At 34.4% G+C, this 27514-nt stretch overlaps 1 protein-coding gene across 4 annotated transcripts in view; it reads left to right on the top strand.

The window, feature by feature from the left end:
- NEDD1 (NEDD1 gamma-tubulin ring complex targeting factor) overlaps window positions 1–26730 on the top strand; it is a 34895-nt gene extending 8165 nt beyond the window's left edge. For 3 of the 4 annotated variants that reach the window (XM_081128031.1, XM_081128029.1, XM_081128028.1), the window contains exons 4-15: window positions 1119–1235; window positions 3865–4005; window positions 11585–11814; window positions 13538–13739; window positions 14136–14319; window positions 17251–17379; window positions 19691–19738; window positions 20673–20875; window positions 21770–21923; window positions 22958–23114; window positions 24561–24627; window positions 25077–26730. In XM_081128031.1, the coding sequence (XP_080984157.1) occupies window positions 1119–1235; window positions 3865–4005; window positions 11585–11814; window positions 13538–13739; window positions 14136–14319; window positions 17251–17379; window positions 19691–19738; window positions 20673–20875; window positions 21770–21923; window positions 22958–23114; window positions 24561–24627; window positions 25077–25181 (1737 nt within the window). In that variant the 3' untranslated portion in view covers window positions 25182–26730. Of the gene's footprint in view, window positions 1–948; window positions 976–1118; window positions 1236–3864; window positions 4006–11584; window positions 11815–13537; window positions 13740–14135; window positions 14320–17250; window positions 17380–19690; window positions 19739–20672; window positions 20876–21769; window positions 21924–22957; window positions 23115–24560; window positions 24628–25076 lie in introns of all 4 variants that reach the window. The other variant, XM_081128030.1, reaches the window with a different exon arrangement.
- Window positions 26731–27514: the final 784 nt, after the last annotated feature.

The following is a 27514-nucleotide window of genomic DNA, read 5'->3' on the forward strand; positions in this document are numbered from 1 at the left end:
GTCTTCTGAAGAGGTGGCATTTAAGATGCTGTCTGTTGACCAGAAGAAGCAATACAGCCAAAGTTCAGGGACTTGAGCTTTCCAGGCAAGAGTAGCTGTTGTAGAAGCCTTGAGGCAAATTATGTTTAAGGAATGCAAGAAGGTCTCTGTGGCTGGAGAATTAGTGGGCAAGGAGGAAAATGAGAGAGGAGGTAGGAAGGGGCCAGATGAATAGGCTTTGATAGCCACGTTAATGGGTCTGGAATTCTGGGGTTGAGTAGAAGCCATTGAAGATTTTTAAATGGGAGAGACATGATCAGAGTTACATTTTTTAAAGGTCACCCTACTTACGGAGAACAATGTGTAGAAGTGGGAGTAGAAGCTGGACGACCAGTTAGGAGACTGCAGTTGTGGGTTTGGATTAGGGTGCTAGTAGTAGCTGTAGATATAGGAGAGGCCATGTGGGATTTATTTTAGTGTTGGAGTTTAGAGAATTTATGGTAGATCTGGGGGAGGTTAGAACGAGGAATCAAGGGTAATTCTGCAATTTTATCTTGAGAGACTGATGGATGGTGTCCTTACAGATGTGGGGAAGACTGTAGAGTCAAGTTCTGATGACTTGATGTTTGAGAATTGGGTTTCTTAGAGTGAGATTTGCTATGAGGCTTTAGGCAAGTCTCTTGTCCTCTTTATAAAACTTTCCCCATCTGTAAAATGAGGGATTTAGACATCCTTTAAAGTCTCCTCTACCTTTAGTGTTTCCTGAGCTGTGGGCTGATTGGAATTCAAGGTTATCCTATGGAAGTGCAAGAGTAGGTTTCAATAAGGGGAGATAAATATTAAGGGCAAGTAAGCCCTGATGGGGCGCCAAGACTTGCTGGTATTTCTCAAGCTTCCTCGGTCACCTCTGTTGTATGGCAGAGAACATGAACCTGGTTGATTTCCTTGAAGCCTTTTTGAACTTACAAGCTGTTGGATCCATGTGGAAGATGAGAGGTAAATCTTTAGTATAAGTATTAGCATGTTTGTAGCATTTAATTCCACAAATATTTATCAAGTGCTTACTAAGTATCTAACAAGACTTGAAAGTCATCTCTGGGCTCTAGTAAATTAAGATAATTTTTTTTCCCCTTTAATAGCAAAAGCAGACATGTGTCAGTTTAAATTCCACATCTATGTATTTGGTAAGCGGAGGCCTGAATAACACTGTCAATATTTGGGATTTGAAATCCAAAAGAGTTCACCGATCTCTTAAGGTAAGGAACTTGGGGGGGGGGGGTGTTAATCCTTACAGAAATGGGTATTTCACAATGTGTTTAGTTACCAAACTTTTCATGTTGAGCTTTTATGATAAAAATAAAATGCTTCAGAATTGAGATTCGCTAGGGAAAATAAAGATGCTGTTTAGCTGAAAACTTATGTATATGTATTTTTGTCAGTTTTTTTTTTCCCCTCCCTGTATGTCACTAAGGCATGTTATTGGTGTTTAAAATGTTTTATTTTTTTTACTCAGTTCTAGTCTCATTTGAATGAACCGCTTTCTTTACATTTTCTGAGGTATGCTTTGTTGTCATCAGAGATCTTTTTGAAGGCACTTAGGAAAAGTGAGTGTGGTTTTGGGATGACAGTAGTCCATCTGGTAGTTAGAGCTGGAGGATTGGCTTTTTCTCTAGTATATTTGGCTGTTGCTGTTTGTGTTGTTTTTGTGTGTATGTATTTTGACCTTGATAATGAGATATTTTCTAAAATAATTTATTATAATTATTATTTCTTTAAATAGCTTTTTGCAGTTTCAGAAAATAAAAATATTCTTCACATATTTGGGTTGTGATGATATTTTTGGAATTTTGCTTTTTACTATTGTGTCTTTTTAATATTTGGAACATTTATAGAATTGGGGAGTTTAGAAGTCTCTGGCCAGTTTTGTCACATATTGTCACACAATTTAGGAGCATTACTCACCCCCATCTCTCCTGTATGGCAAAATCCCACTTATTTTTTTCATCTCTGCATCCCAATTACTCCAGATGGTATTTTCTCTTCAGACTCTTACAGAACCTCATTCCTTCCTTTATGCAGTTAATAAGACGGACTAATTGTGATAGTGGGAAATCTAATTTTCACCTCCGGGTCCCTTCTCTGCAGTGCTTTTTCTGGTAAAAACACAATTTCTGGCACTTGGTAGGTGCTTAGTGAGTGTTTACTGAAGGACTTATTTTCCACAGCTGAAATAAGAAAGACACCTTATCTTTACTAAGTCATAGACATTGCATTGGACCTCATGTTCTTAATTTCCCAAATGGCAACAGTGCACTAACTGTCTACTCTTTTCTTCTCATCAGACCTTTTCCCTCAGGACAGCAATTGTTTCTTTGATTTAGAAAAGGAATAAAATGTAAATACATCTCCAATCATGCTTGAGGGACCATTGGAAAAAGTTGTAATACCATAGTTATTACAATAGAAAAGTTGTAATATAATAGTGGAATATTATAGTTACTATTCTTGGTATTACATTAACCTAATAATTAGATACAAAGGATAGTTTTTTTACATTATTAAGGTATGACACCAACTATTAAAAACTATACTTTGAATCCTGATCACTTTTCTTTGTTCCTGCTAGATATCTCTGATTTGATGTTGGAAAACATAGTCCTTGTGAACTCAGTTTCTTTAAAACCAAATAGTTTTATTTCCTGCAAATGGATTTCCCCTTTGGATTTGGGAGACAGCCTAACATAGAGGGAGGCAAATAGGCTTTGGAGTTTGACCTGGAATTTAATCCTGGCTTTTTCACTTAGTTACATGAGCTTCACAGATTTCTTACTTTCTGTGCCTCATTTAGTTAACTCATCTGTAAAATGAGGAAAATGACATTTTCTCCAAGATTGTTCTAAGGAATAATAATAATATATAGGCCTTACCTGTGTGACTTAGTTGGTAGGAGCATTGTCTGGTACACAGAAATGTCATGGGCTTGATTCCCAATCAGGGCACATACCTAGGTTTCTGGTTCGATCTCGAGGGGGTTAGGGCATGGTCAGGAGGCAACCTGTCAGTGTTTCTCTCTCTCTCTCTCTCTCTTTCTCTCTCTGCCTCTCCCCGCTCCCCTTTCCCTTCTCTCTAAAAAAATAAATAAAATCAATGGAAATGTCCTTGGGAGGATTAAAAAATAATAATAAAATCATAGTAATATATAAAGTTCCCAGCATTAGTAGGTACTCAGCAAACGGAAGTAGCTGATACCATCTCTCAAATATACCTTGCTCATTCTGGCTTTGGGGCTTTTGTTTTTTGCTCTGTTCCACTTTGTCTGGTTTATTTCCCTTTCTCCTAGTTTAGCTGTTTTCCTTTCTTTAAGATTGAACTTAAATTTTATGTATTCCATAAAGCTTTCTTTGTCAGTTCAGTTCATGGTGATGCCTCTTTCTTTTTCCTCTTGACACTGCCTCTACCACTCACTTAGCATTTCTGCCATTTTCACATTAATTTAAATGTCCTGTCTTCTCAAGTGAACAGTAATACTCTCAAGGGCGGACTCTCCTAATAGTCAACTTGCAATACATGTTACCTGTCTGTGGAAGTGAATTCTTTAAGGGAGACATTGCCATTTGGACAATTACCTTTCCTTTCTCTCTAGTTTCAGAGGGCCTGATCATTATTATGGTTATAAAAAATAAATCTCTGTTCCTTGAGAAGACTTGGTGTCAATCACATAGTTCCCTGCTTAGTTGAGTAATTTTTTAAGGTTATTTGAGGAAAATGTTAAAGAAATATTAGATTGACAAATAGATAATATTTATAAACAATGAAATTTACAAAAACATGAAAATGTGCTTTTTGAAGGTTTTATGGCACTGTACTTTCATTTTTTTCTTTCAGGATCACAAAGATGAAGTAACGTGTGTAACATATAATTGGAATGATTGCTATATTGCTTCTGGATCTCTCAGTGGTGAAATTATTTTGCACAGTATAACCACTAATTTTTCTTCTACTCCGTTTGGTCATGGTAGTAACCAGGTAAGTATGGGCTTACTCAAAATAAAGTTGATAAGATAGAGTTTGAACTCTTATATAAAACAATGAGTTTTAAGTTTTTAAAATTAAGTATTTAAAATTTACATTTAGCTTGTTTGAAAAACTTAGAGCTAGCTATTTTTTAAAGATAGTGTTTAAAAGTGCTCAAATAGCAGGCTAAGTCATACTATGCTTATATGATTAAGTTCAGAGTATGCTTACTTGATTAAGTTCAATTAGGCCATTGAATATAACATGTTCTTAGATTATAACTATATATAACAAAATACAAATAGTGTTAATAGGTTAAGCCCAAAACATGGATATTAATCTTTCTGTATGACATTACTGCTATAGACGTGTTGCATAGCTCAAACTGTGTTAGCTACAGGACAGATACTTATGCTCATAAATACTCTGGTGGACATGTGACAGTTGAGTGTGTTTAGGCACAGGGTAAGTGGAGTTTTGGTTTTGGTTTCTTTAAGTATGTGCTAGTTAATGTATGAAAACTTATTCATGTATTTCAGGTTAATACAGGAGTACGTAGGGGAAGTTTTTGTTGTTGTTGATCCTCACTCAAGGATATTTTTTCCATAGATTTTTTTAGAGACAGTGGAAGGGAGGGAGGGAGGGAGGGGGGAGGGACAGAAAGAGGGAAAGAGAGAAACATCGATTTGAGAGAGACACATTGATCGGTTGTCTCTTGCATGTGCCCCGTCCGAGGCCGGGGATCGAACCTGCAACCCAGGTACGTGCCCTTGATCTGGTAATCTAACCTAAGACCCCTTGATGCGTGGGCCCATGCTTCAACCACTGAGCCACACTGGCCAGGGTTGTAGGGAAACTTTTTATAAAGGAATATTAGCCGAATTTTTTCTTTATAAAAATTAGTCTATCAACTTCTTCGAAGAATAAATTTAGTTTCTCAAGAAATCTAATTTTTAGCTAACTTTCCATGAAACTCTCCTCAGAAATTTCCAATGAGGTGTAATCTCTTTTAATTCTTACTTTTTATTTTATTATTTTAATCTTTATTGATCTCAGAGAGAGGAAGGGAGGGGGAGAGAGAGAGAGAGAGAGAGAGAGAAACATCAGTGATGAGAGAGTCATTGATCGGCTGCCTCCTGCACGACCCTGACTGGGGATCGAGCTGCAACCTGGGAATCAAACCTCGATCTCCTGGATCTTAAGTCAGTGCTCAACCGCTGAGCCACGCCCGGCTGTGCAATTCTTACTTTTTATTATAATCACTGTGTCCATTATTATTATTAGATAAAAGATGGAAGTGCCTCACTTTTGAAAAGCAGTTTTTAAAATTATTGTTTGAATAATATATATTTTGTGTTTAAGGAAAATTTTATGGATATTAAAAATGTATAGAAAAATGTCTTTTTTCAAGTTTCCTGTGTATTGGGGAATAAAAGAGTTATACATGTAAATGATAATATGGCTGATTGATATAAAGCAATCATGGTGAATCAGAACAGTGAGAGAAAATTACCTGATTGGGAATAAAATGGGGAAATTAACAGAGGGAGGATTTCAGCTAGGTGTAATGCTTAATTGATTTATTTTTACTACAGTATCAATTGGCCTCTTGGCCAAGAACTTGATTCTAACTTGTATTAGGGTTAACTCGTTACATGTCCACCCTCTAGTTGGAACCATATCTTGTTTTCTTTGTTCTCAACCATTGTCCAACTTTGTGCTTTACCTGGAAAAGATCCTCAATAAATATGTGAATGGATGAATACATTTAGGGATAACAAAGATTATAATAAGCTAATATAGAACTTTGGGGGAAGGATATGTTATGTGGAGGAAATCACATGAACAAAAACAAGTAACAGGGAAGGCGTGTGGTTTTTTATATAGGGCCAAAGAAAAGGTTGGAAAGGACTTTGAATGCTGGGCTGTTAAAATTTTTTAAAGATTTCTCAAAATTCATTTAAGATTTCAAACATACTAAGTATTCATTTCTTAAATTTAAACAATGTTCATAAAAATTCCAGGTCTTTACAAAAATTGACATAATTCAAATACACTGTTACTCAGCCCAATTCCTGTGTTGGAGATTTTTATTATAGATAGGGGTCTAGGTTATTGAGAAAAATAGTGTAGGTGGGGCACATCTAATGATTAAATTAAAATGTTTCTGTTTTTGTTTCCATGAACAATCAATTTGAAATCTTGTAAAATTTATCAAATTGATTTCTTAGCAAAAGTGATAAAACCATGGAGTCTCATGAATCTGCATTACACTGAATTTCCTATTGGAAATGAGATTGCCTGCATATATTTAGAATCTTACTTTGAAGTGTATGAGCTGAATTGAAGCTGTTAGTTTTATGTGGATCACAGTGTCTTTCTGCAGGAGAAGAGAGCCTTACTGCTTCTGCAGACCTGCCAGGGCTGACAGATTTCTGAGATTATAATTGCATGTCGCTGTTTGGCAAATTCAGCAACTTAGGCTCACAAACAGGTTAACCTGTGTTGCCTTTTGAAACTGTAGCCCTATTTAAAGCAGTTAAAGAGTGGATCTATTTTATTGATTCTTTGTCTTTAAAAATGATCATTAAATATAGGAGGCTTTCTGTGAGATTTTAAATATAAGGTATTTCAGTATGTATGAAATAAGTTTATTGTCTTTGGTGAAATTTTTGACACTTTAGGTATAGATTTTGTAAGTAGCAATAAGACTGAGTACAGAGATCTGGTAAATGTAAATAATTATTTTTACATTTAAAAAACAATTTTATGAGGAATGAGTTTAATTCTAATTTGGTTAACTTGGTGACTGGTTATGTTTGTACCTGAATTTTGGCACTCAAAAAAGTGACTACAAAGCTTTATTTCTAGAATAGTGGTCTCCTTTATATTACATAGGAGCATTGGTATATAATGTTTGCATGATAATATGGCCTTAATTCTCTTGATATATTTTCTTAATATTTGTGTATACTTGTCTAGCCTATATATTATGTTCTTAAGCAGTTTTATAGTTGGCATAAAATGAAGTTCCAACCTATATCTTTATGTATTACTTCCTAAAGGCTACTTTTCCCCCCTGTATTTTTCTCCTCCAAATTTCCTCTAATGGGAAGTTATTTGAAGAATGTGTCTTGCACTATTCTGTGTGTAGCTCTGTGTTCCTTCCCCACAGTGTTAATCATGCCGTTGGTCCAGTCTTGTTTTCTACCTTTCGCTCATTAGTGTTTTATCCCAGGTGTTCTCATATTACTAGTCTCCATAACCATACTTTTTAGTGGCTATATAGTATTCCAATGTTCAAATGCCACAGTTTAAACATTTTTATGTTTAGGTATTTTCTCAATTTTTATGATCAGTGAGCACCATCTGTTAATATGCTTCCATAAGCATATATCTTCTGCTTTTGACTTTTCTTTGAGATTACAAATTGTCTGTCGGTGTAACTGAGTAACAGGCTCACACTGTCTTTCCTTCAGGAGCTTACATGTGTTACTCTGTCATTTTTGGTCTCAACTGTCTGATGACAATTTAAGTATTTTTTCCTTATAAGTTACTTGTTCCTTTTCCTTAGATGACCGAAGGATTTTTGTTTTCTAACGTCCAGTGATTTTGCTGGACTATGGTTTTGGTCATTCTACTTGCTATTCATATGTACATGATATGCTAATTGAATATGTAGTTCAGATCTTTTCTTCTTTCAGGAAAGTTTTCTTGAATTATAGTTTTTAGTGTTTCTTCTTTTCCTTACCCTTTTTCTTCGTTGATCTCTTATGTACAGTAATTTATTACAGGTCCGCCTCAGACGCCCTGTTTTCCGCTGCTTCCTCCTGCATAGGCACCAATACTGTGAAGAATCGTAGCTGTTAATTTTTTGACCTATAGCATGTATATGGGGTTGTGGAGATACCAGATCGTCTAGTTTTGTTGTAATTGTTCATAGGATTTTAGTTTTGGTGTTTGGTTTGCTGTTTGTCTGTAAATTACGCATACAACATATACATACACACTCACGCTGCTGGGGGATCCCCAAGACCCAGTTTGATGATTCATTAGCAGAACTCACATATGCATATATAGTGTCTAATATATGTATTGGAGACTATAAAGCTATAAGAAAATATGAATGTGCATTCATGTCTCTGTAAAAGGAAGGCTTTTCTAAGCAGATTTAAAAATTTTAAATCTGACAAAAAGAAAGACCTAAAAAAAATCAACGAAATTGAAAGGAAAATATTAATGCCCGTGAAAGCATTAATGTTCTTATTATGTTAAGATCAGTTGCAAATTATTACTTAAAAAATCTTAATAGTCCAGTGAAAATAAGCAAAATAGATTAATGGGCATTTCACCAAAGAAAGAAGACATATGATCACTTAGCATTTTTCAACTAAGAACCTTTAAAGTATGACAAACAAATACAAATTCTTTCATAAATTAGCAATTTAAAAAAATATTTCAGAGAGAGTGAGGGAGAGAGAGACAGAAACATCAGTAATGAGAGAATCATTGATCACCTGCCTCCTGCAAGTCCCTCACTGGGGATCAAGCCCACAACCTGGGCATGTGTCCTGACTGGGAATCGAACTATGATCCAGGAGATCATGGATGCTCAACTGCTGAGCCATGCCCGGCCAGGTATCAATTAGCAATTTTAAAAATGATAGTGGTCACGGTGCTTGGAAACTGAAAATAACCTAAACGTCCAACATTAGATTACTTAAATAAATTGATATACTCATACATTCATATATTATTCAGCTACTAAAACCATGCAGTAGAATATATTAATTACAAGGTTATCTTTATAATAATAAAGTTTGATCCCAGATTTTCAGCTGATACTTTACTGAATACCCACAAACATACACATACACAGAAAAGTACTCAAAGAATATCCCCCACAATGTTAACCAGTCTTTCTCTAGGTGGTGGGATTATGGATGATTTCTTCTTTTTTTTACTCTTAAATATTTATAGCAGGAATGAGCAAACTATCACCCATGGGCTGGCTTTATTTTTGTAAATAAAGTTTTATTAAAACACAACCATGCTAATCTATTTATGTATTGTTTATAACTGCTTTTGCAGTACAACAGTGTAACATACTTACTATCTGTTCCTTTAAAAAAAAGTTTGCCAACCCCTGATCATAGTGAGTGATATATTTTTTATACTTAGAAGCAACCTCCCTCCTCTACAAGCACACACATTTCTTACATAATGTATTGTTAGAAAAAAATAGCATCGCTGCTTATAATGCTGGTATTTTCATAAGCTTCTTGACAATATTTTTTTTCTTAGAAATAGCTTGACTATGGAACAAGATAGGGGCTGAATAAATGCTACTGATACTAAAATAAATTAATACTTACTTTAAAAAGAATTTAGTAGATTAATACTTTGTCTAATCCAGGATCATTGCATATTCTCAATGATACTCTAAGGAGATGATGATTTAATGGATTTAGAAAGTTCAGAAATGCCTATCTTATCAAAGAGATAAAGGGGAGACATTTAAAGAAATCAGTGTGGTTGTTTTAAGGGTCTTTTAAAAAATATTTGTGAAAGATGATTGAGTGGGTACATACACAGCAATGAATATGGGAGTCATGAACCTTTGAGAGTAGTTGCCGTAGGTACTAGGTACCTGGATCTGTGCAGAAATGCTGTTTAATCCTCAAAATAACTTTGTCAGGCAAACAAGAGCGTTTTCTGTTTTGTAAATGAAAACATTGAGGCTTGGTATTTAAGTAGCTTACCCAAATCGTATGGAATTTGGTTGAACCTCTACTTGAACCAGGTTTTTCTGGGAGGAAGATTTATGGTTATCTAGCCATTGTTTGCTTTTTTAATGGGTTGCCTTGTAGATCCACAGAGATTGAAACAATATATGGGATTTAGATTTTGACTTAATCAAGAAATGACTTAAAGTTTTATTATATAAAAGTAGTTCACTCCCTGTTCCTGACTATATTCAGATTCTGGATGACCATGTTTTAAGTATGTTTTAGCAAATTGCTGCCGTGGCTGAGAGGTTGAACTTCATGAACTTGGAGAATCTATGTGGTCTGTGGTTTTTTGTGGTATAGTTGTGTGTTTTGGGGTTTTATTAAGTTCTGCCTGCGCAATTCAAATTTAGATTATATGAAGGACCATAACTGTATGAACTCTTAAAACTCTTCAGAAATCTTTAAAATATTAATGTTTTGCCTTGTGTTTTGACAGGTTGATATATGACTAAAAACACTATAATTCACTAAGAGATCTGTGTCTTACAGTTAAGGTCATTGTAGTTTTTTTTTCCTTCAGTATGGACGAGGTGAAAGATTTGTCTGTTCACATGGATACACTTTTCCTCAACAAAGATGGAAAATACACACCAGCATTTTCTCTTTGCACGAAAATGAGCCAAATTTAATAGATGGCCATAGTAATTATCTTACCTTGTGTGTCTGGTAACAAATACTTACTTTTGATTCCTTAGACTGATTCTGTTTTGTGTTATCCCTGAATATTTTTTGTTGTTGAGGGCCAATATATGTTATTTTGAAACATTTTAAAAGTAAGTAGAATATGACTTTTTAAATCCTTTGAGTATGAAAGATAAAGCGAGGTGGAACAAACAAAAACCTTCAATTTTAACTTGTGCTCTGTCCATTTCATCTGGGACCACATGTAAAGCTGATAGCCACTTACTAGAACCTGATTCATTGCCTTGACTCGGGACTTAACTGTTCGAAGGTGGATTGTACTTAATTTCTATACTTGTGTTGCTGTTCCTTCACAAGGAAAAATTAGGTTAAATGTAAAATACCTAATGCTTAGCACAATAAATATGAATGTAAGTTCAAAAGCAACATTTTAGTAAAAGTAGATAAAATTCAGTCAGCTTTAATCTGGGGCCGGTTTACTCAAACTCAGTCTTTGCTTTTTCTCTTCCAGTTAGATCAGAAACTAGAAAGAGAAGGAAATGTCTCCACAGCCCCCAGGGACAAATGTTTAAAATCTAACATCGCCCTGGGTCTGATGCTTTTGAAAGAATGGATATGTCCATCCCTGGTCTAGAGTATTGACTATTCCTCCTTTGTGGTTTACTTAATTTTTATTATGCTTCAGGTGTTGAATTGCCAGCACATCAGATGCTCAGATTCAGACAAATATATTCAAACATCTAAAATATGTATAAAATGCAAATATTGCTTATTCTCTGCTAGTGTTCCCTTATACTTATTTGTGATTTGGCCGTGACTGGGCCTTTTTTTTTATGGTGGGTGTTCTAACCCTGATGAATCAATGTATTATATTTTTCCTCTGGAAAAAAAGAGGAGATTGAGGTAGCTATACTCCAAGTTAGTAAAATCATGACAAATATTCAATTATTAGAATATTGGTGTTTCTTGGGATCATCTTATATAGGCCACTAAATGATTTTAATGGTGTATTGATTGAAACCTGTTACTCTCTAAACCAGAGAAGTCCTAAATCCTGTCTACCTATTGTGTCTGTGGTTTGCCGTTATTTGTATAGTTTATATAAAATGTTCTTATGAATGCTAGCAATTACATAAAATTTATTCTTATTTTTCTAGCCTGTTCGGCACTTGAAGTACTCCTTATTTAAGAAGTCGCTACTGGGCAGTGTTTCGGATAACGGAGTAGTAACTCTCTGGGACGTGAACAGTCAGAGTCCCTACCATAACTTCGACAGTACTCATAAAGCTCCAGCTTCAGGCATCTGCTTTTCTCCTGTCAATGAGCTGTTGTTTGTAACCATTGGCTTGGATAAAAGAATCATTCTCTATGACACATCCAGTAAGAAGTAAGTGTGACTTTTCTTAACTTAGCAACAAATAATTATCTCATTAGCAGATATATTTGTGATTTGTATAGACCTCTGATTAATGTTCAGGCGCTCTAAAATTTGTGTACTTGATATCTGATAAGGTAGATTTTTTTTTTTCCCATGCAGAAAGAAATAGAGGCATGAGTATTTTTTTTTTAATTTATTGGGGTGACACTGGTTAATAAAATTATATAGGTTTCAGGTGCACAATTCTATAATACATCCTCTGTATATTGTATTGAGTGTTCACCACCCCAAGTCAAATCTCCTTCCATCACTGTTTATCTCCCCTGTACCCTCTTCTACCTCCCCCACCCCCCTTTCCTTGTAATCACCATCCCGTTTGATTGTGTCTGTGAGGGGTTTTTTGCTTAATCCCTTCACCCTTTTCACCCAGTCCTCCCAATCCCCCTCCCCTCTGACAGCTGTCAGTCTGCTCTCTGTATCTATGAGTCTGTTTCTATTTTGTTTGTTAGTTTATTTTGTTCATTAGATTCCACATATAAATGAAATCCTATTCCTTGTCTTTCTCTGACTGGCTTATTCAGAGTTCTTCTGGATTGTGAACATTGAAGGACAACTAAGTACTTGTATTTTTAAATCAATATGATGAAGTTGCTTTAAAATTAATTCCTTGTGTAAAGCAGGGTGTCTAAACTATCAACATTTTGTGCTGGATTAATTCTTGGTTGTGAAGGGCTGTCCTAGGCACTGAGATGTTCAGCAGCACCCCTGGCCTCTATCCACTAGATGCCAGTAGCATGTTCCCAGTTGTGACGTCCTGACCACCTCTAGTTGAGAACCACTGGTCTAGAGCTAAAGGGCACATAATCTAAGTGTCTGGGCCTGTTGTGCCTTCTTGTCCTTCTTAGAGTTATAAGGGCGCTTGGTTAGCTTTAAAAATTTTTTAAAGTTGCAAGATTGCTACAGGTCTGTTCAAGATACCTAACAATATCTAAAGATCTTATAGAAGAAAATGATGTTACTACTGGAGACCTACTGTCAGCCCTTATTAAAAGTTTACTGTTACTTATTTCACATTCTTTTTCCTTTTCTGTTTCTTTTTTATTCTTTTTTTGTACTTATTTACTAAGAGACCTGAGCCACTAAGCCATTTCTCTCTCTTACCAGTCACTCCAGCAAAGAGCTCAGCTTCAACAGATCGGTACCCATATTTCTTTCTCAGCTTCCCGAGGATCAGGCCACATGGGTTCTGTTAGCTTTTGGTCAGGACACGCAGAACTGAGAACAGAGCAGCAGCTGCTCCCCCATGAAAGGCCAGAGTCCCCTTGAGGCTTAAGCAGGTCAATAAATGGAAAGGGGATACTGGGAGCCTCCTCAATTCTGAGGCTAGAGCCTTTTTTGTGGAGTAGCACCCAGGAATTCTGTCATAGTCATTGCCAAAGTAATAATTACTCAAAGAAATAGGTACTGCTTCTAGAACATGTGGAGTGTAGTCACTGTTAGAAGTGCATAGAAAAATTGGATGAAGCGTTCAGCAGTTCCTTTCTATGCCATTGCCCTGTAATGTCTCTAAGTCTAATTCTAAATTTCTGCTTTAAATAACTGTTTGTTGTGGGTATGTTATTGCCCAATTCTGAGTAAGTTTGGTTTGGATATACAGTGATTTTTTTGTCACATGAGCTTATATACCTGTATACACTCATATATCTACATAGACTTATTCTTCTTTCTCAAGGCTAGTGAAAACTTTAGTAGCTGACGCTCCTCTAACTGCAGTAGATTTCATGCCCGATGGAGCCACTTTGGCTATCGGATCCTCCCGTGGGAAAATATATCAGTATGATTTAAGGATGTTGAAATCACCAGTTAAAACCATCAGTGCTCACAAGACATCTGTGCAGTGTATAGTATTTCAGTACTCCACTGCTCTTTCTAAGGTGAGATATGCTTTTGCTGAATTTTTTCTTTTACTAAACATATCTAGCTCAGAATATGGAAATTTTATGTTGTCAATCAAACACAGTGTAGTTTTGCTTCATAATTACTTTTATGTAAAAAGCATTTAATAAAATTTTCATACAAAGCCATCTGATACTTGGTTTTAAAACTTTTTTTTTTTTTTTTTACTTTTAAACTTAATTCTCCTATTTCCCTCTTTTCATATTTTAAAAGGCTTTTTTGGTTCAGAGGGAAACTTTAAGATATACCAGCAAGCTTAAAATTTGTGGGGGGAAATATATACATATTTTTAATCTAATAGGGAATTTATAAAATATTAATAACAGTAGGGAGCATTAGAAACCTGAACTTTTAAATATTCCATTGCATTTCAGTCAGGTTTAAATAAAGACTCTTCAAATAAGGCCTCAGCTGTGAATAAACGAACTGTTACTGGGAGTGCTGCTAGTGGAGGAGCTCAGAATTCTGGAATAGTCAGAGAAGCCACATCCACGGTTCTACCACAGCCCATGACAACAGCCGTGGGGAAAGGCACAGTTGCTGCTCCAGACAAAGCAGGTAAGTGTTGCTTATATATAGTATTTGGAATGACTCCCCCACTCCCACCCCAATATATATATAATTACACTTTCTTTAAGAACCTAGAACTCAAATTCATTTGAGAATTTAAGTAAAATTATTAGTAGATATCCTTAAAGAAGTGAAAATTTTAACTTCAGCTATGTTTTTTAAAAAAAAATAATGAAAAGCACTTCTCTTAGTCTATTTATTTGAACTTCTGATGTAAAAATATTCCGTTGTGTCTTCAGGTTAGTGAGTAAAACTTTGATGATGTCATGATTTGACCTCTGGAGGGGTTTTTTTGGTTTTTATAAAGCTATTAATGACTCCTTTTATTTCATATTCTAGAATGGAAAGTAAGTCAAGTAGTGAAATGAATATATTTTAGTATTAAATAGTGCCTGACACATTTTAAGCATCATACTAGTAGTTTGTTAAATAAAAATAAATGAAAATATTCCAATTTTAAATAATTTTTTCTATGCCGATAGTCAAGCATTTCTAAAGAGAAACTCATTAGACTCTGTGAAGGTGTAATATGATGATAAGCTTCCCTATACTTACTGTAGGATAAGATGTTCTTTGCCCAAAATGCAGATCATACTCCCTAAATTCCTGGAAACCTTCTGTTTTTTATTTTAAGAAGTATGCTGAACTGTCAACTTGCAACAGATATTTTTAAAAGTCTACATGGTGCATATGCCAGTATGTTTTCAAAATATTCTCATAGAAATAAATGTACCCATCCATGTCTTTTTAAGTTTTTAGGACAAGTACTAGACTTGGACAAGAATATTTGTTGGTGCCTTCTCAGTCCAAGTTTACTATTTCTAAGTATAAGCAAAACTTTAATTTGTTAGCATTCATAGTGTAGAGTAGTTTTTTTAAAGTAATAGGTATATTCAGTATAAATTTTCTGTGAATAGCTACATTATCCTTACATAAAAATTATTACATATTATGTAGAAAAATAATTAGGCCCTTATTTAGGAACTCCTGGAAATAAGTGCTATTGCTATCTATTTAAAAGAAGAAAATAACTTTTCAAAAATAACTGAGTAATATGTGCCATAAATGTTGAATTTAACTATATGAAAATTGCCATTATTTCCAAAATTTATTTTATCTTATGCATAATTTTCAAAAATTAAAATAAAGGTTTTCTCATTTACTGTACGTTTTCTGAAGTCTGTTATTCATTTAATTTTTAACAAGGAGGCTCATGCGTAAAAATGACAGCATTCATTAGGAAGTGGAAGACTTGGGTCTGCAAGGCCATTGATTAGTAGCTCTCAGCCGATTAGCAAAGTTTCTGGCAAAATGAAGGTTTGCTCTGTACCTGTAGTTAGAAATTTTGTTCATTAATTTTACTTTGAAATAATTGCAAACTTACAGAAAAGTTTCGATAATAGTACAAAGAACTACTGAGCTCCACTATCTAGCAGATTCACCATTTTATGAATTTTGCCACTTTTGCCTCCTAATTTTCTCTCTCAAATACACACACACACTCACACATACACACATAGATATAGATAGATATAGATATATAGAGATAGATAGATAGACAGACAGACAGACAGACATTTTTTTCCCCTCTGAAACATTGAGAGTCTATTAGGTTTAAGCCTCAGGTCTTTCACTTCTCACCAGGGTGACTTTGGGCAGTTTTCTTAACCACTCTGAGTTTCATTTTTCTCTTCCACAAATAATAACTTAACCTTTAGAGTTATTGTAAAAATCAGAGCAAATGTTTCAAAAACATGGTGGGTGCTCAGTGATCGTGGTGTGATTAATAATATTGTTATCATGATCATCATCATCACTATTATTATTACTTTAAGCTTCTTGTAAAATAAATCCAAAGTTTGAAAAACAGTTCTTGTTGCTTCTGCTAAAGGGGTCCTAATATAGTTATTGAAAACAACCTCTGCAGACTTGCTCGTGCTTATTTTCGGTAGGAAACAGCTATTTAAGGGGTGAAACCGGCGTCTGCCCCTTTACTGTTCGCTGTGAGTTTGGTGTTCTGGTTTCCTTCCTCTTAGGAAACTATTGTGAGGTTAGTGAAGTCCTTTGAGGTCGATAATGCCCAGAGCAATGTTAAGCTCCCGCTGGTAGTGAGGGAAAAGACAGAAGGGGGGAAAATATTCACTGCAAGTTGGGGAAAGAACTCGCATAGCTTAACTCCTGCTCTCTTAGGCATTGTGCTATATACTATAGCCTTACGGACTCTTTTTATGATTATCACTTGTAGATAATCATAACACTGAATCAGTCAGTACAGAACTAAGTTATATGTTCAGACAGAACAGCTATTTGTTTAAGACGGAAGCAAAGTATATACGTTATTTCAGAAAAGTTTCCATCAAAATGGCTACAATAAGGTGGTGTTGTATGAATAAATAAGTTACTTGATTTGGGGGGACCTCTTTATTCTATGAAAATGATGGTTAACTGAGCATATTGTTAAATTCTGCTTTATTCCCCCCTGATGCTCACAGTTGTAATATTACCAGTAATATGGGCAATACATTAATTTTTATTATTTATTGACAGAATCATTTATTTTTTAATTAATTATTTTTTAAATTAGATTTATTGGGGTGACACTGATTAATAAAATTATATATTCCTTCAAGTGTTTAATTCTATGATACATCATCTGTGTATTGCATTGTGTGTTTACCACCCCAAGTCAAATCTTCTTTCATCACCATGTAATTTGACCCCCCTTTACTTCCCCAGTTTCCTTCCCCACCCCCTTTCCGTCTGGTAACCACCATACTGCCGTCTGTGTCTTTGAGTTTTTGTTTGTATGTTTTTCTTGTTTGTTCATTTGTTGCTTTTAGTTTTATATTTTTAGAACCTGTCCTCTGATAAATTTATTTAGATGTAATAACACATACTTTTATATTTAATTCCTATAAGGTTTGTCTCGAAGCATCAACACAGATATTTTATCTAAGGAAACAGACAGTGGAAAAAATCAGGATTTCTCCAGTCTTGATGATACGAGAACAAGTAGTTTAGGTGACATGTTCTCACCTATCAGAGACGGTAAGTCTGTTCAGACGAGGATTATAGGCTCTTGCTGGTAGTCGCTACATTTTATTCTGGCTAAAAGATGTGAGTAATAGCTTCAGTGTAACTCTTGTCATGACAGTTTGCTAATTTTCTCAGTCCCTGGGGCGGTATCTTTTCCTTTGGCATGATATTTTAAATATTATCATTTCAAAATATATGCTGGTAATTTTCACATGGGAAATTTGCAAACAGCTCTCCAGTTAGCATTTTAATTTCCACAGAAGTTTTTTAAAGGAAGTTTTGCTTCCACAGGCAATCTTTTATTTGTATTTACTTCTAAATAAGTCTTTATAAAATCTCGGATATTGAGAGATGAAAGGTATCTTCTGAACTTTAAAAAAATTTGTTTCTGTGATTATTAGTATTTAATTGATATTTATTGAATGTTTTCATGGAGAAATATGGCTAGGTAATACACTGCCTCGTCTTTTACACTATGTGTGAAACTGTCACACACACACACACACTCTTCCCATTTCTAGTAGACGTTGCCGTTGGAAACAAAGCAAAGCAAAAAACTTTGCCAGCTTGAGGAATGGAAATATTTTCTCATTGTCGTTCACACTATACAGACTAGGCACATAGTTTGGCCATGTTCTTTGGTGCTAATGTTCAGTCTCTTAACCTTAATGGTATAGTTTCACTGCTAATAGCAGTATTACCAACAATATGGATAAGTTTTTAGAGGATAATTTGGCAGGCTTAAATACTCATACTTTTTGGCCTGTTAATTCCATTTCTATAAGTTTACCTAAGAAAATATTCAGAAAAGCCCACAAAGATTTGTATTTTTATTGTTTATATGTAATAGTGAAAAACTGAAATGAATTTAAATGTCAATAATAGGATGTTTAAATTGTTACATGTACTTATGATCTTATAAAAATTTCATTTTTACTTCAAAATTGTCTGTTTTCCAAATTTTCTGCAATTAATTTCATAATCAGAAAGAATAAATACATATGTGATTGTATAGAATTCTGAGTGTCTTCTGCCTTACCCCAGCCTGAAAATACTTCAACTGCCAAGTCAAATTCCTTTATACTTCATCTAATGAAAGAGGGAAGGATTTCTTCCTTTCAGGACAAAGACAGGTCCGACTGCATAGTTAGAGTAATGAGAGGAAGGATGTGGGTGAAGGAGGGAAAAGTGGCTTGGGCTGGAGTTGAGAAAGGTTTCTGAAGTAAGTGCCCAGTTGGGAACCTTGGTTTATGAGAACCCCTGGAGTTAACTATTGAATTGAAGAGTGTAGGAGAGAGCCTTTTGGAGGGTTTTGAGTTATAAAATGAAATCCTCTCTAATGGTTTTCCAGAGAAATAAACAAAGGGTAGAAATTCCTCTTTAATTACTTAAGCTATTTTTAAAAATGTGATTAGTATTTGAGCCATATGCCTTTCATTTATTAGAGTTTTATATTTTTAATGAGAAGAGAACATGGATAGTAAATATGGTACTGGTTTCATTATCAAGAAATTTTCAAGGATGCAACTCTACTGATAAAAGTTTTAATCTGTTTTGGCTCAATTTCTTCATCTTTTAAATACTTCTGCTTTTGTTAGGGGACAACTGATAACTTCTAAAAGTGTATGTGTGTGGTGCAATTACTAGGTATATATACACACATGCAGACAGACAGATGGATGAACTAATATGGTAATCATTTATGATAATCAAGTTATTGGCCATGTGAATTTCTGATAGATTTGACCATTTTTCTATTAATCGTTAAAATGGAGTTAAGCAATATTTGGTTGTTAATTGGTAAATGAATAATATTACAGTATTGAAATTTCTGCCATTGAAATAAACATTAATAAACTCATGTTTTTTATAGCATCATATTGCTTGCAAATTATTTTTACATTATTTCAGTTGATACTCAAAACAACCTTGTGAGATGATCAGGGCATTATTCTCCTTAAATAGATGCAGAAACTGAAGCTTAATTCTATTAAAGGTTGATCCAAGGTCACAAAGCTGTTAAGTGGTATTGGCAGAACTGAATTTACAGGTCTTTGGACCTCCCTACAGTGCTTTTTCTAGTATACTTTGCTGTTTCTCATTAAAATAACTATATCATACAGTTGTCATTTTATATTTGCTGCTGTTCATGAAGCTAAAAGAAGGAACAGGGAAGTTTATGTGAGCTCTAGCTTTAACTTTACTCAGATTTTCTTCTTCAAGTCATTACTCTCTGAACTATTTGGGGAATGAATAGGACGTCTAAGTTGCTATGGCATCTTTTTCACTGTCTTTTAAATTTGATTTTCTAATTTTCTTACAGATATTGTGGTTAACAAGGGAGGTGATGAGTCTGTAGGCAAAGGAGATGGTAAGAGCTTTTGAGAAGTATTTTTATGAAAATTGAAAGTGATATTGTGTTATCTATTGCTGTGTAACAAATTACCCCAACATTTTGAATTTTAAAAGAACATTTATCATCTCATAAATGTGAGTTAAGGATCTGATCATGGCTTAGCTGTGAATGCCTTTGGCTTTGGGTCTCTTGGGGCTTTAATCAGGGTGTCAACAGGGCTGCAGTCATCTCAAGGCTTAACTGAGCAAAGATCTGCTTCCAAGCCCATTCATGTGTCTCTTGGCCAAGACATCAATCAGTTTCTTCCCCTGTGGGCTTCTCTACAGGGAAGCTGACAACAGGCCAGCTGGCTTTCCTCAGAGCTGGCGAGCAGGAGAGTGAGAGAGGGCACTCAAGATGAAGCCGCAGTGTTTGTAACATAAGCTTGGAAGTGACATCCACTTTGCTGTATTCTCTTTGTTAGAAGCAAGTCACTACGTCCAGCCCACATCCAAAGGAAGGAGATTACTCGAGGGCATGGATTTGGGCCAGAAGTCAGGGACCATTAGGAGCCTTCTTAGAGTCTGCCTGCCAAGATATATATCACAGGTGTAAACCAAGTAAATGCTTTTCAGTTACCAAAAACTAATACCGACTAAAATGTTCATTGTGTGTTGCAGTTGTGAGAGTATTTTCACATACAATATCTCCTATAAGCCTCCCCACTCAGGGAAATGGGTATCATTAGTCACATTTACAGATCAGGAAGCAGTCACAGAGAGTCTTACTGTTTTTGCCCAAGAATGCAAATCAAATAAGGGCTAGAGCTGACAAATGAACCTGACTCCTGAATTCACATCCAGTGTCTTTCTACCACATGAGCCTGTCTATCATGTTAAGTGCTTTTGTTAAATATCCAAGATTGGAGAACATCATATGCAAATGCAGTTTTTTCCCTCCTCTTTTTCAGGCCTTGACTTTTTAACACAACTGAACTCAGTGTTTCCTCCAAGAAAAAACCCCGGAGCTTCTGGCACTTCAGTATTGCATTCTAGTCCTTTTAATGTCTTTATGGGATCTCCAGGGAAGGAAGAAAATGAACATCCTGATTTGACAGCTGAACCTAAGAAAACGTATCTGGGAAAACAGGAACCTAAAGACTCCTTAAAACAGGTATCATCCTGAAAGTGGTACAGAATTCACTGTGTGTGCTTATCACTTGCAAACATGATGAACTTCATCTCTAGGAAGCAGGCAGCTTCCAGTGCAGTTTTCCTAACTATTCACAGTGCTGTGCACTTAGTAGGTAGAAAGATACTCTTCATATTTGATGTCACATTACTAAAGGATACTTTTGAAATCTGTCTCAGGATATGATGAAGGTAACAGCAGATGTAAACTTAACAGTGTTTTTTTTTTTATGAGACAAGAAACTTGATTTAACTGTCTGTGTGAGAATATTTTATACCTGAATATTTTAGGATGTATTTTCCATTGTGGCAGAAAGCACCAAGTTGGTGGTCAAGTCATTTACCCTAAGTCTTAGAGTAAATCGATGGTGCTATAATGCAGTATCAGTATAGACGTTAATTTATTATGTAAGGGTTTAAAATGATCAAATATTACCAGGAAGGCTGAGACTGTTGAGCAGTATAGCCATTTATTTTTAGGATACTATTGAAAACATACCGTTCAAGAAGTACAGAAATGTGTTTTGACTTATTTTTCAAATATTCCTGACTAGTTATATTACACGAGAGGTTGGACATGGTGTTTGTTTGTTTGTTTTTTGTCTATGATAACTGTAACTATTTTAAATGATACTCAACAGCCTGGTGCCTAGTAAATGAACTTTTCTTTATCATGTTATCATTGAGATTGTTTTTCATTAGTAAACTTGATTTATTTTGCCACTAGTCTTTGCAATTTTTCTCTTTCTATATGCCTTTCTATTTTTGCTTTACCTGACCCTACCTACTGGATAAAAAGAGAAAGTTGGTACAAATTATGTGGATGACATGGGTAAAACCAGAATTTACATATTAATTGTTTATTTTAAATGTGAAGTTTGCAAAGTTGATCTCCGGTGCCGAAACTGGAAATCTAAATACCTCTCCATCATCTAACCAAACAAGAAGTCCTGAGAAATTTGAAAAGCCAGAAAAAGAAAATGAAGCCCAGTCACTATGTGAACCCACAGTCAATGGATCCTCAACTCCCAGTAAGTACATAAAACTTCCTTATGTTTGGAAGTGTTAAGTTGAAATCTCCCACTATTTAACTTGAAAGGATAAGTAAATGGAATGATCACAGACTAAAAATTTTAAATGTTCAAGGAGTTTAAAATTTATGACATTTCTTTAGAATGACTCTCTTACTAAAAGGTAATATAATGTATATGAATTGTTAAATGTAACCACATTTATTTGACACTCTTGGTGTGAATTTCATTTTCAATCTCATCTGTAAGTGTCTTGATCTAATATGGTACAGATAGGAATATAGTGTAGAAACCTTTGGAAATGGGTCATTAATCACCTAAAATTGTCTCTTTTTTTTAAATTAAAATTTATTTGCAAAGCTGTTTCCTCTCAACTGTATTTGGTTTTTGTATTTTTTAATGTTATGTGTTTTTACTTGTCAGTTACAGTTGACATAGAATATTACTTTATATTAGTGTCTCCCCCCCCCCCCCATATTAAAGTCTTGTTTGTAGAGTTAATACCGCAGACCTTAAAAACTTGATCACATTTAAAGGGATATTAGGTTCAGCTATAAGAGTTATCCATACAAAACAACTCTTTGTATAGAAGCAACTCTTTTATTATAGATAGCTATATTACACCATAAGTTTCTATGGATAAATTGCACTAGCTTAAACTCCAGGGCTTTGCCTGTAGCACTGCTTTACTCCTGTACTCCCGGTTCTTTGTAATAGCCTTGGTTTATCCAGTTTGTGCTGTGGCTTTTCACATTCTTCTTTTATAAGAGGAATGGTCCAGAGATTCTTTATTCCTGCCTTGTGTTGCTGCATTAGTCAGTTGGCAGTTTATATATATATATAGATAAATGACTATGAGAAAGAATGTCATAGAACATTTCTAAGATTTGTATTCCAAACAGTGAATTTTTCTAAATGTCACAGGAACACTGTTGTTTACGAGTTTTTCAAGTTTTCTCATGTCAAATCTTATTTATAAATGTTTGATGTCTCTTAATCCAAGTTGACTATTAATACTTTCTCCATTTTTTTAGATCCAAAGTTAGCATCCTCTGTCACTGCTGGAGTTGCTAGTTCACTATCGGAAAAAATAGCTGATACTATTGGAAATAATCGGCCAAATGCACCATTGACATCCATTCAAATCCGTTTTATTCAGAACATGATACAGGAAACATTGGATGACTTCAGGTAGTAATTGAAAAATTGCTCTTTCTATTTGGACTGTAACTGTTTTTTTATTAGGTTAAAACTGGAACTGTAAGTAATGTTGGTGGTTACTACTTGTGCCTAGGCTCTGGTGTCCATAAAACCATAGAAAACATAATGATTTTCGTTGATCTTGAGGTACTGAATTTATTGAATATCAGCCAGGGAAATGCATATTTACCTAGGGTAATTATTAGATAACTTGGCAGGGCAGTCTAGCAGGCAGGCTGGCATTGTGGGGTTTTTTTATCAGCAAAATGTGGACAGATTCTGGTAAGCTCAAATGGGATTCTTTTTTTTTTTTTTTAAATATGTCTATTGATTTCAGAGAGAGGAAGGGAGAGAGAGAGACAGAAAATCAGTGATGTGAGAGAGTCTTTGATCAGCGGCCTCCTGCACACCCCCTGCTTGAGATCAAGTCCGCAACCTGAGCATGTGCCCTGACCCGGAATCAGACCTCGATCTCCTGGATCCTAGGTCGATGCTCAAGTGGGGTTCTTAGCACAGTATTTATAGATCACCTGTTAATTATGCTACGTGCAGTAATGTAGTAGAGAAAAATATTTTTAAAAGGAATTCTGAATTTTTTCAAATAGAATGCATTCGAATATAATGCTTAATTTAAACATTTTTTTGCATGGATCGATTTGTGTCTTCTTGTCCTTTGAATTTTGAACATTGTTAGAATTGTGTTCTAGAATGCTACTTCCTTTTACCTATCATCTCAATATATTTTGGAGGCTATTTTCAAGTATTAGAGTCTTTTATTGTGTTTTTTTTCTGACTTACAGTTACTCAGTATTCTAACTCAGATTTGGGTTATCATGAGCAAGAATGTTGGAGAAGTTATGCAGTTTTTGTTGGTACATGTTTCTATTTAATGTAAAGAACTCTTATTTAGAAAGAAAAATCATTAAAAGACAGAGTCAGCATTTTACAGAAAGAAATGGTATATGAACATAGGAAAGATGCTCAATCCCATAATTAATCAGAGAACTAAAAATGCAGTGATACCATTTCACACCCATTAGAAGGGAAAATGTAAAAAATCAGACACTTTTTTTAAGGAATGTAGTGTAGTGTAGTGGAGGTAGGTAGCCTGTGTTTATATCCTAGCTCTGCTATTTACTGGTTGTGTGACTTCGGATAAGTTATAACTACCCTGTGGCTCAATTTCTTTATTAGTAAAATGGAGGTAATAATTGTACCTAGTTGTGAAGATTAAATAAGTTCTGACATTTGAAGTACAAGAAACAGTGCCTAGCACATAAGTAAATAAATGCTAGGTGCATTGGTATTTTTATTATTGTAATAATAATTGTTGACATCCAATAATTTGAAAAATGAGAAAGCTTAACCAGTTTCTTGAATGATGTAGAATTGGTGAAACTGTCACAGTTCTAACAAGTATTTCATATTTTTCCCTAGAGAAGCATGCCATAGGGATATTGTGAATTTGCAAGTAGAGATGATTAAACAGTTTCACATGCAGTTGGTATGTATGACAAATTTCATTGTAAATGTATATAGAGTAGTGGATCTGCAAAATCCACTAAAAGATGATGTAATTATTACTTAGTTATATCTAGTTGCTGTGATAATAAACAGAGAGTTTTAGAAATCTAATAACTAAATAGTTTTTAACTAGTCACACTTCTTTTTAACTTTTAATAACTAAGACAACTTTTTTACAACTTTTATTTCTCTTCAGTAAGTGAGAAAAAAGCATCCCAAATGTGCAAATATAGGCTTTCCAAATATCTAAGTTTTACTAGTGGTCTTTCATTTATTAAGAGTGGTTAAGTATTAAGAGTGGTTAAGTCAGAGGAATATCATTTATCTAGTTAACTGAACATGAAAGAAATGATAGCTGACAGTATGTAAAACTTGGCCAAATAAATGTGAAATACCAATAATTTAAAAAGCATTTTTGTCTTTTTCTAGAATGAAATGCACGCTTTATTGGAAAGATACTCAGTGAATGAAGGTTTAGTGGCTGAAATTGAAAGACTGCGAGAAGAAAACAAAAGACTACGGGCCCACTTTTGAAATTACAGTGAATACCTTAATGTTTTGTAATTTGGGAAGTTTCTGGCAACACAAAACTACATGGAATCAGTATTGTTTTCATGGCCTCTGGGAAAATTTTTTCAAGTAAACGGGTGATGAGATTTTACACCAACCATTATTTCATTTTCTCTGTCAAAAATATTTATATTTTTATATTAAAAGCTGTACAACATATCATCTGCCTAATAAATAGGTCAATAGGATCTTTATTTTTCTGAAAGCTTTAGCTAGACACTAAGTGCCCTTTTTCGTAAGAAAATTTTGCAAAAAAGAAAAGGTTTTAGATGTTTTAAAATCACCTTTTTAACACATCTATTTTTGATTGACACTTGCCTTCCAAATATTTGTGGATATTTGAGAATTAAAGAGTTTGATATGCATTCTATTTTTATGGAGAAAGTAATTTTAAAATCGCAATTGGTGTTTCTAAGCAATTGACTAATAAAACACAAGGTTGGCTAGTAATTATTTTGTTAACTTGATGAGGTCAAGGATAACTATTATTTATTACTTGTACATTTGATAAGACAATTTTTGGAATCTTGAATTGCACAGATTATCTTATAATTTATCTATTGCATTTATATTACTGGATTGTACTTTTGACAGATCTCTACTCTGGGTTGATAGTTTTTTTTAGCTACTTCACTTTACCTATGAAAATATTGAAGGATCTGAAAGATTTGACGAGAGCTGCATATCTGCAAATTTTCTCATGAATTAATAACAAGCAAAATTATACTATAAAGTTTTAACCAACATGATTCAACTTATAATCAGTGAACATTTCATATTAGATACTAAATGGTACTGTATTCTTGCCATTTTTCCCCCTCCCAAATGAGAAGTGTGGATTTTTTTGTGGTTTATATCATTAACTTTCTCTAATTCTTTGTGTGCTGTATTTAATATTTTTATATTATTGACCTTACCATAAGATTTATAAAGGGTAATTGTCAAAAGAATTTATAACTCTGACAATAGATGGATATGTGCATCTACCTGCTGCGATCTGGAATTTTAGTCGTATAAGATTAGGCAGGTTATTGGCTTGTTTACCTTCTTATAGTCTCTTGTCCCAAAGATTTAAACTTATATATAGTACTCCTGCCCAATTTTGAATTCTGAGATAAAATACTAAAATAAAAAAGAAATTGAACTTACTAACTATATGGTTTTCCAAAACAATAGAAATTTTTAAGGATATTTTTAATAAGTGTAAACATACTAATAACTACTTCAAGGAATAAAAACAAATACTAATTTTTCCTAGTGTGGCTCAGAGAATACATTTGTATTGAAGCATAAAGTGGTCCTACTGTGATCTTCTTGGCAGATTATGAAAGCATTATGACTTGTAACAAGTTTCCTTATATACCATTATCAAGCAGTTTTCGAGAACATAAAAGTGTGTTTTGCCTACATGCCTTATTTAAATTCTTTAATACTTTCCAGTTGCCTTTTTCTGTACATGTACTTGATGTATATTAAAAGAGGAGGGATAAATAAAACAGTTTTAGTAACTTTATGTGTATAGAAGAAACATTTTTGTTATAGTATTTAAAAGGTAAATAAGTACAAACAATAAAATTTTTATATATGGTAAAAATGGGAAACCTGAAATTAAATTTTTACCTCTTGCCAAGATAGAATAATAGGGATTGGGTTTATCCATCTGAAATTTTTAAAAGAGACAAAATATGTGAAACAGTTTTCAAATAGTGGATGTCACGTGGCATAGGACCATGATCCCTGGGAGAGGAAAGCAAGTGAGACCCAAGAAACTAAATGAACCCCAAGCACAAGAAATAAAAAATTACACCAAAGCACATCATAATTAAATTTCTTAAAACCAGTGACAAAGGAAAATTCTTAAGCAGCTAAAGTCAAAAGACACAATGGAACAAAGATGTCAGAAGAGTGGAGCAACCTCTTTAAATACCAAAAGAAAATACCCAACTTAATTCTATACCCAGCAAAAACATCTTTCAAAAATTACAATGAAATTAAAACTTTTTCAGACCTATAAAAACTGAAGAATTCGCTGCGAACAGACTGGGCTACAGGAACTGTTAAAGAATGCCTTTAGTCAGAAGGAAAATGGTACCAGATAGAAATCTTCTATTCAAATTAGTAAAGAACACCAAAAATGGTACAGGAACAAATGTGAGACTTCTTCTTTTAAATGATCTCTAAAGGGTAATTGACTGTCTAAAGCAAAGATGATACGGTCGTGTGTGGTTGACACATGTAAAGAGAAATGTCCGACGACAACATCGAGAATGGGAGGAGGGAAGTGAGTGTGCTGTAAG

Source organism: Miniopterus schreibersii, assembly GCF_964146895.1.
Source record: "Miniopterus schreibersii genome assembly, chromosome: 2".
Lineage (NCBI taxonomy): Eukaryota > Metazoa > Chordata > Mammalia > Chiroptera > Miniopteridae > Miniopterus > Miniopterus schreibersii.